The 12,524-nt window shown below is 39.3% G+C and overlaps 1 protein-coding gene across 6 annotated transcripts in view; it reads right to left on the reverse strand.

The window, feature by feature from the left end:
• ST3GAL3 (ST3 beta-galactoside alpha-2,3-sialyltransferase 3) overlaps positions 1 to 12,524 on the reverse strand; it is a 224,389-nt gene that overhangs the window by 190,012 nt on the left and 21,853 nt on the right. For all 6 annotated transcript variants that reach the window (XM_087446104.1, XM_087446102.1, XM_087446103.1 and 3 more), the window contains exon 2: positions 2,596 to 2,740. In XM_087446104.1, coding sequence (XP_087302230.1) covers positions 2,596 to 2,710 — 115 coding nt within the window. In that variant the 5' untranslated portion in view covers positions 2,711 to 2,740. The remainder of the gene's footprint in view (positions 1 to 2,595; positions 2,741 to 12,524) is intronic.

Consider the following 12,524-nt stretch of genomic DNA (forward strand, 5'->3'; position numbering starts at 1 on the left):
GTAATGACCCTCTCTAATCTCTTGTAATACTTTGTTTTGAAGTATAATTTGCTGAAATTAATACAGCTATGCAAGCTTTCTTATGCCTATTGTTTACATAAGATATATTTTCCATCCTTCTACTTTGAATCTGTCTTTAAATTTAAAATATATGTCTCTTATATGAGGACACAGTTAGATCATGATTTTTATAACCATTCTGACAATTTCTGCCTTTAACTGGAGTTTTAATCTATGTACATTTAAATATAATTATAATATATCTTACCATTTGTTTTCCATTTCCCCCTTCTCTTTTGTTCTTATATTGCTGTTTTCCTGCTTTCTTTGGGATTAACTGAATACTTTTTTAGTGTTCCATTTTATTTCTTCTATTGGCTTCTTAGATATATACTTCTTTTTGTTACTTTTCTTAGTAGTTATTCTACTAAGGAGTTCTACTAGGGAATACACATCCTGAACTTATCAGAGTCTATTCAGAATCATTATAATACCTCTTCACTTCTGACATTGCATACTTATTACTTAACCTTTCCCTCACTTTATACACAGTATTCCTTCTTCCCACTTCTTATTTCCTTTTCAAAATGTAATAACCTTACAACAGTAAAATTCCATTTACCCACCTCCCATTCCTTGTACTGTGTAACTTTGGTAAATTAATTAAACTAAACATTTCACCCTCCCCCCTTCCTCTCTGGTAACCACCAATCCAATCTCCATCTCTATGTGTTTGTTTGTTGTTGTTGTTCTCTTCCACTTATGAGTGAGATCATACGGTACTTGAAGGAGGGAGGAAGGCAAAAGGGATGATTAGGCACATGTGTGTGGTGATGGATTATAATTAGTCTTTGGGTGGAGAATATGATGTAAGCTATGCAGAAATAGAAGTATAATGATCTACACCTGAAATTTATACAATGTTATAAACCAATGTTACCGCAATAAACAAACAAAATTTAAAAACTAAACAGTTCGGTTTGTTCAACTGGAAAATGGGGATAATAATAGCATCTTCACATGGTTGTAGTTAAGAATTAAATTAAATTAAATTTGTAAATTGTCTAGCCTAAAACTTGACACACAATAAGTCTTCCATAAAGTTAATGTCCTCCTCAACTTCTCTAGAAAAATATTATCTAACCCTTGGTTGCGTCTTCTACAGCTCTTAACAGAAAAAGAGACCCCAACCCTTACACATATTTCCATCTATTGTATGGATACAGATGAATCTACCCATTATGGATACAGACAATGCCTCTAACTACAGAACTCTGCATTGCACTGACATAAACACTCTTTATCCTAGGTAGTGTCCTTGATTTTAAAAGTAAATCGGTACAGAGAAATTTAAGTAAATTCCAGAAACACAAAGTAATTAGTGATAATTATAAGCTAAGAATTTAAGAGGCACTTAAATGTTCCATATAAAACAACAAATTAAAGATATAATACTATATTTTATTTTATTTATTTTTTTGTATGTGTGTGAGGAAGATCAGCCCTGAGCTAACATCCACGCCAATCCTCCTCTTTTTGAATACTATATTTTAAAAATTGGCTTGAAACTGCTTCAGTAGTTTGGGCCACATGAGAAACAGGTCCCATGTTAAGGTCTCAATACAACAGTAGACCAGTTGCCTCTTTCAACTCATTCTAACTCATGTTAACCTCACACCTAGAGACTGAGTCTACTCTCAAGTGAATTCCTCATTGGTATCCAGTAGATGTTCATAAAAATAAAACTACTTTAGAGAAGACATGCTCACTGGGAATCAGGGGAGACCACCCAATATATCCTGTACCAATCTCCAATAGCCATTAGACCAAAGAATCAAAAAGAAAACTACTTATGCTCACTGTGTGATACTTCAAGCTACAGCCAAGAAGAGAATGCACAAAGCTGGTGCCACTCAATGCAAGCCCTCAACTGCAAGCCTAAACCAAAACTCAGGCAACACTGGGTAAATCGAAACCAAGTCAGAGGGGCTCAGGTGGCCATGTGGAGAACACACGTAACACATGAGACCTAAGGTACCAATGGAAGAAAGCCATCAGGAGTTACTGCTAGCAGAAAAAAGCCATGTTCTATTCAGGTACAAGTTCAGTAGCAGCAAGGGCTAAAAAGACTAAGTAGACAAAGTTCCTTTAGGGAAAACAAAACAATGGCAATATTACATTGAAATTCAAGGAAAAAATAAAGATGAATGTTTTAAGGGCAGAAGAAAACCAACTTCAATTCCAAGCCCTATGGCGACAAATAGCAAATGGGAGCAGCAATACACTACAGTAATTAAAAAGACAACATTCAAGAACTGAAAGTACTGGTATAGTTTGGGGTTTTATTGAAGAACTGCACATTTTCACTGCATTCATAAAAGGATTTGCCATGGCATGCAGTTTTTAAAAAACATCAGCGTTCTCAACCTACAGCAACAGAAGTGGTAGGCAATTTCTAAGCCCAGGCCTCAGAAATGTTCAGTTTACTCTCACTGCCCATCTCTGAAGAATAGGAGAGCACTACAGCCACATGAAGACCCAAGAACTGATCTGCAACAGGCTTTTCCTGGGCTAGGCTGAAGTGACTGTACTTACTGGAGTCCTCCCACTGGAGGAAATGTAGCTTCCACGCAGAGTAGTACAAAAATCCCAGTACCAGAAAAAGGCAGAGGGCTAGTAGCAGATTGCGTACAAATACCAAGAGTCCCATCTTCACATGATTTATGATTTCCTACATGACCTAAAAAAAAAAAAGAAAAAATTTAGGTCTTAAAAGATAAAGCAATCATCTTATTGATATACTCTATCTTAAAATAATACGTATTTATAGAGAGAATTTCCAAATGAAGAACAACCTAGAATTACCGCTGAGTTCATGACACAGTGTCCTCCAACCTGCTCATCTGTCTCAAGAGAACAGCTTCACCAGTCACTCAGCATCCAAGACAGAAATCAGCAGTCATCCTTGTGTCCTTCCTCTCTCTCATTCTCGACATCCAATCAACGACCAAATTCTGGCAAATCCAACCTCCCCAATAAATCCCAAATCAAATCTCCGTCCAACCATTACTACTCTAGTCCATGCCACCACTGTTATTCCCACAAACAAGTTTCCTTGCCTCAAAATTTGCACTCTCCCAAATCCATTTTCTGCACAGCACAGTGAGTAGTCTGTTAATAACACAAAATCTGCCATGACTTCCCTGCTTAAACCCCTGTGTATTAGTTTTCTACTGCTGCTGTAACAAAGTGCCACAAACTTAGCAGCTTAAAACAACACGAATTTATTATTTCAGAGCTCTGTAGGCCACAGTCCAGGAACAGTGTGCTCAGCTGGGTACTCGGCGTTGGGTCTCACGAGGCCAACACCAAGGGCTGAGCAGGGCTGTATTCCTTTCTAGACTCGGGAGATGAATCTGCTCCAAGGTCCTTCAGGCTGTTGGCCTAACTCAGTTCCTTGAAGCTGTCAGGCTGAGGTCTCCTTTCCTTGGTGGTTATCAGACAATCTTTGCTCCTGTATTCCTTCTCACACTTTCCATGTGGCCCCCCTTAGCCATTGTGGGTTAAGTCCCTCTCACTCTTTGAATCTCCCCAACCTCCCCTTCTACCAATTCTTACTTCTGCTTCCAGCCACAGAAACTTTGCTTTTCAGGCTCATATGATTAGATTGGGCCGACCTGAATAATCAAGGATAATCTACCTATTTTTTTGTATTGAGGTATAATTGACATATAACATTACACTAGTTTCAGGTGTACAATTCAATGATTCAATATATGTATATATTACAAAATAATCACGAAAACAAGTCTAGTCAATATCCATCACCAGAGTTACAAATTTTGTTTCGATGAGAACTTCCAAGATCTACTCTCTTAGCAACTTTCAAATATAGCATACAGTATTAGTAACTATAGTCACCATTACACTATATTACTGCAATTACATTACACTGCTGTACACAATGCTGTACATTATATCCCTACGACTTATTTATTTTATAACTGGAAGTCTGTATCTTTCGAGCATTTCATCCATTTCACCCACTCCACAGCCCCTGCCTCTGGCAACCACCAATGTGTTCTATCTATGAGGATGATTTTTTTTAGATTCCACATATAAGTGAGATCATACAGTATTTGTCTTTCTCTGTCTAATTTATTTCACTTAGCATAATGCCTTCTAGGTCCATCTATGTTGTTGCAAATGGCAGGATTTTCTTCTCTTTTACGGCTGAATTGTATTCCATTGTGAACATATATATATATTCACATTTTCTTTATCCATTCACTTGTTGGTGAATACTTGAGTTGTTTCCATGTCTTGGCTATTGTAAATAATGCTGCAATGAACATGGGGGTGCAGATACCTTTTTGAGTTAGTGTTTTCGTTTCCTTTGGATACATACCCAGAAGTAGAATTGTTGAATCATATGGTAGTTCAGTTTTTAATTTTTTGAGGAACCTCCATACTCTTCTCCATAGTGGCTGTGATAATCTCCCTGTTTTAAGGTCCATAATCTTAATTTCATTTGCATAGTCCCTTTTCCCATGTAAGGTAACACATTTACAGATTTCAGGGATTAGGATGTGGGCATCTTTAGGGGGCCATTCCACTTAAAACACCTTTCATTAAATTCTCAATTCCTTTAGAATAAAGTAATTGCTCCTTAAAGCCTAGTAGCTTTTGATTGTGCCCCTATTTACTCTCCAACCCATCTCTTGCTTCTCCCAACCTCATTTGTGTCCTATACTCTAGTCATTCTTCTTCCTACCACTGGACATTGCCTTGTTGTTTCTCTCCTCATGACCTGGCTGGAATACAGTCTCCATCACCTTGCTATTTTACCTGCTGCACATTCTTTGATACCCACCTTGAACATAACAGCCAAGACGACTTCCCAGGATCACCCCTCCCCACCTCCACTCAGGTATGTTAGCCACAAAATAACTTAAGAGAAAGAAATTATGTATAAATATTACAAATGAAGTGATAAAAAGTTATTGTTTGCAGAAAATATAATTGTCCATCTAGAAAAACCAAGAGAAATTAAATGAAAAACCATTAGAACTACTAGGAAGTTAATAAAGTAGGTGATTAAAAGATTAATTTACAAAAATCAAAAGCTTCTTAAAAACTATATCAGCAATAAGCAATTAGAAAACGTAAGGGGAAAAATTCCATTCATGATGGTAACAAAATCTATAAAATATGTAAAAATAAACTTAGGAAGAAATGGGCAAGATTTTCACCAAAGGACATAAAAGATCCAAATAAATAAAGAGACATAGTGAAGATCCAACACTGGAAATGTGTCAGTCCTCCTGAAATCTCTGTTCTCCGTAAAGTCAGTCTAACTCCAGGCAAAACTCATCATGTTATTTTTTTTTAATAGGTTTTATTTATTTTATTTATTATTATTTTTTTTTGTGAGGAAGATCAGCCCTGAGCTAACATCCGTGCTAATCCTCCTCTTTTTGCTGAGGAAGACCGGCTCTGAGCTAACATCTATTGCCAATCCTCCTCCTTTTTTTCTTTTTTTTTCCCCCCAAAGCCCCAGTAGATAGTTGTATGTCATAGTTGCATATCCTTCTAGTTGCTGTATGTGGGACATGGCCTCAACATGGCCAGAGAAGTGCTGCGTTGGTGCGCGCCTGGGGTCCGAACCAGGGCCGCCAGTAGCGGAATGCGCACACTTAACCACTAAGCCACAGGCCGGCCCCCATGTTTTTGAACGTGGATCTAAAGTTAATCTGAAGACTTCATGTCCAAGAAGAACCAAAAATTTTTTTAAATGAAAAAAAATGAGATGAGGATTTGCCAGATATCAAAACCAACTCAAAGCTAGAATTATTGAGGTAGATGGGTACTGGCACAGGAAAAGACAAATAGATCAGTGGAAAGAAAAGAGTCTAGAAATGAGCTTTCTCAATAGACAGACACACACACATATGTATGAATGAATTTACTTTATTTACGTATATATATATATATGAATTTACTCTGATAAGTGTACAAATTTTTTTTGTGTGTGAAATCAGCCCTGTGCTAACATCTGCCAATCCTGCTCTTTTTTTTTTTTTTTTTTTTTGCTGAGGAAGACTGGCCCTGGGCTAACATCTGTGCCTATCTTCCTCCACTTTATATGGGACGCCGCCACAGCATGGCTTGCCAAGCAGTGCGTCGGTGTGCACCCGGGATCCAAACCAGCAAACCCCGGGCCGCCACAGAGGAGCGCACACACTTAACCGCTTGCGCCACCGGGCCAGCCCCTAAGTGTACAAATTTAAAAAGAAAAAAGGTATGATAGGATACATAGCTAACTGTTGATGTGGTTACCTCTAGGAAATAGGATGGAATGATGAGAACTTTCCCCTTTATACACTTCTGAATTAAGTTTATTTGTTAAAAGTCATAAGTATTGCCTCTATAATTTTTTAATATTAAAAAAATCAGGGGGGCCGGCCCCGTGGCTTAGCGGTTAAGGACACGTGCTCCACTGCTGGCAGCCCGGGTTCGGATCCCAGGCGCGCACCGACGCACCACTTCTCCCGCCATGCTGAGGCCGCGTCCCACATACAGCAATTAGAAGGATGTGCAACTATGACACAACTATCTACTGGGGCTTTGGGGGAAAAAAAGGAGGAGGATTGGCAATAGATGCTAGCTCAGAGCCGGTCTTCCTCAGCAAAAAGAGGAGGATTAGCACGGATGTTAGCTCAGAGCTGATCTTCCTCACACACACAAAAAATGACCTCACAGAAAATGAGAGGTTGTTCAAGTTAAAAAAAAAAAAAAAAATCAAACAAATACATTGTAGAAATGTAAATTGGTAGACTCTAACAGGAACATTTTGGAAGTATCTATTGAAATTTATAACATTCATACACCTTGACCCAACATTTCTATTTCTATGACTTTTTCCTAAAGCAACACTCCAACAAATATTTTAAAAGATATGTACATGAATTTTTATTAGCAACACTGATTAGAAGAGCAAAATACTAGAAACAATTCAAATATCCATCAATAGGGAACCAGACAAATAAATTATGGTGCAAAATACTAGAAACAATTCAAATATCCATCAATAGGGAACCAGACAAATAAATTATGGTACGTCTACACAAGGACATCTGTATCAGTTGGGGTCTTGGCAGGAAACAGACAGCACACACAAAGGATTTTTTGTACCTGTGTGAGTAGCCGGAGGCTACTCCTACCCTGGGGCTAAAGGGGCAAAGAGACAGAAGGCTGCTACTGGAGGCCAGCCAACAGGAGCAGCAGCCACAGAGGAACACAGTGGCTACTAGAGCCATGGCAAGGGGCAGAGGGGGATAATAAGTACTCTGACTTCTCTCACCACTTGCCCTCTGATCCCCGTCATGCCTCTTATCAGCTGATCCCAACTGGAAGCCAGAGGGCAAGGAAGCCCAGAAGATGCAGTTTGTAGAGGTCAGCCATTAGCACACAGAGGAAAGAAGGTGATAACAGATCGACGAGGGCAGGAGAATAACAAGCATAGAACATAATGTACATGTTCTAACTGTAAATGATGTACAGTTAGAGGCACATCTGCATATCCTGATATGGAAAAATATCTAGAATGTACTGTTAAGTGAAAAAAATCTAGTGGTAGAATAGTAACATATATGTACGTAACCACGGCCACATATTGGTGATAAACAAGGACGATAGCAATGTTTAAAATTAATGTTAAGTATTAAGTATATACTTAAAAGAATATGTACCAAGCTGTTGACAATAGTTATCTCTGAAAAGTGGGTCTGGAGGGAATGTTTTTCACAATCTATTTATTTTTAATTTTTATATTTACGCAAGTAATAAATGTACCAAGTTTTCACAGTAAATTAGAAATTGGAGACTTGCATTTCTAGCAGCACACAGGACTATGTATCCTGTCCAATGCTCCCACTGAAAACAACGGAAAATTTAAGGTATAAGCAGCCTGCCTACAAAAGGTAGGTGGTTCTGGGAAAGCTTTTCCTTTCCTTTTAGGAGGGGGCTGCAGTGGCTGGCCCCAGCCCCTCCCCCTTCTTTCTGTCCTGAATGCAGATGTGACATCTGAACGGCCACAGCTACACAGTGACTACAACCTACGGCTCTGGCAGACACACAACGGCAGTCAGTCAACAAACGCGGCAGCGAGAAGGCTGAACTGGCCGCCTCTTGCATTTGTCTTTTCCATTAAGGAAAAGGGTCCTCTAACGAAGAGGCAGAACAGACACCCCACAGGAAAGTGACTTCCAAAAGTGATGACGCGCAAAGAAGCAAAGAAGAACTGACAATAAGCCAAACCTCCAAGACAAGGAGAACACCTCAAGATTCTGAAAGAGATGAAATTTCAAACTCCCCGGTAGAACAAAAGCTGGACAACACATTCAGTGGTGAGCTGTGGGGAAAAAACAGGCACTCACACACTGCCGGTGGTGGGAGGGACGTGGCAATATCTGACAAAATCACACATGCTTTTACATTTAACCCAATAACCTCACTTCTAAGAAACTAGATACACTGAAAAAATTACCAGAAGACTTATACACATGGCTATTTAGTGCAGCACTATTGGTATTATAAGAGACTAGGCCTGAAAGTACTCCCAATGTCCTTCGACAGCGACAATAAACTATGGTATATCCATACCATATGGAGGATTACGCAGACATAAAAAGAAATGAGCTCTCTCCCTCTCTTCCTTTCTGAACAATTTAATCTAAAAGCCATTAGGCTTTAAAGATTTTATTTATTCAGTTTTTTCCCCCCAAAGCCCCAGTAGATAGTTGTATGTCATAGGTTCACATCCTTCTAGTTGCTGTACGTGGGACTCGGCCTCGCGTTGCACGGAGAAGTGGTGCCTCGGGGCGCTCCCGGGATCCGGATCCGAACCCGGGCCGCCAGCATCAGAGCGCGCGCACTTAACCGCTAAGCCACGGAGCCGGCCCTGCCATTAGGCTTTAGAGGCCAATCAAGGTAGGCTTATATACCTGGAGTGCAGAGATGGGGAGGGGCATCAGGCCATCGTGCCAGGTCTAAGTATCCATATTAAGGCTAATGGGAGGCAGATGTCTCAATGATGGAGAAGAGAGTTGCAAATATGGAAAGGGAAAAACTCGAATAAATCTTTTGGGTTGTACTGGAATTGAAGCTATCGGTGTGAACTGATGGTTTTCCATATATAAAGACACGAAAATACCAATGTGGACAGTGTGCAAGTGCGTTTGTGTGTACATATGCATATACTCCCTAGCTCTGTCTAGTGGCAGGGCCTGGCAGCATACTCCAATAGCAATGAGTACACCTTGCACCTAGACCTTTATCTTTAAATGTCGTCCTCCAACAGCAGGAACAAGGGATCCCTGGAAGAGCGGCTGACTCCAGACTGGGGCAGGGAACAGACAAGACAAGCCTGCGCCATCCTGCTGTGCCTGACAGCAGGAAAACACTCCAAGACTGAGGACACACCAAAAGGAAAAAGCAGCTAGCTTGAGGGGCTCCTATTGGCTAGACCTGGAAAAACTCAGCATCAAGATAAAGATGATAATAACAGATTATAACCCATTATATAAGAATCTAATAAATGAGGAGAGGGGAAAACTGTCCCTTAAAGTGGAATGTCAACTGATGAATGGAGAAAGAATAATGTAATGAGAAAATGGCCATCTAATCCGGGAACTGCAAATCAAAACCACAGTGAGACACCACCTCATACCTGTTAGAATGGCTGTTATCAACAAGATAAGAGCTAAGCGCTGGTGAGGATGTGGAGAAAAGGGAACCCTTGTGCACTGTTGGTGGGACTGTAAACTGGTGCGGCCATTATGGAAAACAGTATGGAGGTTCCTCAAAAATATTAAAAATAGAACTACCACGTGATCCAGCAATCCCACTTCTCGGTATTTATCTAAAGAAAATGAAAACACTAACTGGAAAAGATACATGCACCCCATGTTCATTACAGATTATTTACAACAGCCAAGGTATGGAAACAATCTAAGTGTGCATCAACAGATGAATGGATAAAGAAGATTTGGTATAAATATATATGGAATATTATTCAGCCATAAAAAAGAAGGAAATCTTGCCATTTGCAACAGTATGGATGGACCTCGAGGGCAACTATGCTAAGTGAAATAAGTCAGACAGAGAAAGACAAATATGAGCTCTCAGATACAGAGAACAGACTGGTGGTTGCCAGAGGCGGTGGGTGGAGGGTGGGCAAAATGTGTGAAGAGGGTCAAAAGGTATAAACTTCCAGTTATAAAATAAATAAGTCCTAGGGATGTAATGTACAGCACGGTAACTAGAGTTAAAATACTGTATTGCATATTTGAAAATTACTAAGAGAGTAAATCTTAAAAGTTCTCATCACAAGAAAAAAATATTCTGTAACTACACATGGTGATGGATGTCAACTAGACTTATTGTGATGATCATGTCACAACACATACAAATATCGAATCATTACATTGTACACCTGAATCTAACATAATGTTGTATGTCAATTACATCTTAATAAAAATTTAATGTTGCTCAAACTTAAAAAAAAAGGAAAATCACCAGTTAGCAACCATTTTAGTAATAATTCAGCTAAAAAACATCAAAGGATGTCAAAATTAATGGGTAAAAGTTCTGAGAAATGGGATATTATATAGCTTAAAGTATCTCCCCATAAGATTCTTACTGATTACAGAGGGGAAAAGAGTACCTTTACAAAGGAGAAATGTGGTAGACACCACACCACCATAAGCTAGCTGAAGGATACGTGGGAGTTCTTTGTAATATTTTTGCAACTTTAAGTCTGAAATTATTTCAAAATGAAAACTTAAAAAAGAAAGATCTTTAAACTAAATGCTCAAATAAATGTTCAAATAAATATCCAAATGAGATTATGCAGCCACTTAAAATGCTGTTTATGAAAAAATTTTAATGACATGGGGAAATGCTTATGATACAGTATCGAATGAAAAAAGTTAAGATACAAACATCGTATACTCAACTATAAAAAAAATAAGAAAAACGAGTGTAAAACATAAATCACTAACAGTAGATTAATGCTGAGAGGTTTCCGGCTGTGGGAGCACACTCCCTGTGCAGCCACAAAAAAGCACACAGATCAAGAGCTGCCGATGCTCGCAGTGAGCTCCCTTCGGCATGCAGAAGGAGTGCAGCCATCTGGACTCATCCTCCCTCCTGCTTTCATCTGATCTCAGAGAAGGAGGTGTCTCTCTTCTGTCCAAAGCTAATGCAACAAACACGAAGTGCCAGGGATTATGCGAGGCACAGGGGACATTAAGACAATCAAACTCAGACTTTGCCCTAGAGGAGTTCGTCTGACTTCTCACTCCCCACTCATTCTTCAAACTACCACAATCTGATATGGCTCCCAATCCTACCTGTCAGTCAATAAGTTGTGACCTCTTACCTGCCAAATTCACCGGACACTACAATCCTCCCATGACTTAACCTTTCTACAGCATTTAAAACTATGAGAGGTGGTACAGCCTGGTGGTAAGAGCCCTTTCTCTGCCTCCTTTGCCTAGCAATGCCAACTCATCTTTTAGGACCCTGTTCAAGTCTTACCTCCTTCAGGAAGCTTTCCTTAATCATAGCCCTACACTATGGCTGTCTGTCTAATATCCCATGCTTACTTCTATCACAGCATTTATAAAACATCTTGTCTATTTTTCTGTCTCTGCAAAGAATCAGCATACAATTTGAAAGCAGAATCTATAACTTAGGTCTATGAATTGTCAGCATTTAACAGCATAGCACCTAGTTCCTAGCAACACTCAGGAAGTGTTTGTTTAAAGATTAAATTAACATATTTCTACTTACATGCCCTAACTCTAGACAAAATTAATATAATTTGTACACATTCCAAAAATATATACTAAAGATATAATAACTTGTGTGCATATATATATATATATATACACACATATATATATATATACACGCATAGGCATAATGTATGTGGAGGGAAGCTTGGGATACTGTCTGAGGCTTTCTTATACTCTCATTCCACAAATATCCCTAAGGCACTCTCATCCACTTCTGTGACTTCATTTACCAACAGTATGCTCACTATCCCCAACTTTCCATATTCTGTCTAGACACCTCTTAAGTTCCATGTCTATGTATTTAACTTCCCACTCTATATCATCTTCTAGATGCTTCAGATGCCTCAGAATTCCCTATAAACTTCCTCTTTCTCCAGTGTTCACTGCCTCAATAAAAGGCAACACTTTCACAAGTGTTCTTAGCAGAAACCTGGGAATTATCCCTGACACTGCCCTCCTTCTCACTCACCCTCCACTTCGACCATCAAGTCCCAAGAATTTTACTCTTAAATATTTCTTGAATTCATCCATTCCTCCATCTTCACTGCCATCATCCTATTTCAAATCACTATAATCTTTTCCTTGGACTACTACAACAGCCTCCTAAAAGGCCTCCCATATCCGTTCTTGATCCTCTCCAATTCCTTCTCCACATAGCAGCCA

The sequence above is a fragment of the Ceratotherium simum genome, chromosome 22 (assembly GCF_057802395.1).
Source record: "Ceratotherium simum simum isolate JZ-2026a chromosome 22, ASM5780239v1, whole genome shotgun sequence".
NCBI lineage: Eukaryota > Metazoa > Chordata > Mammalia > Perissodactyla > Rhinocerotidae > Ceratotherium > Ceratotherium simum.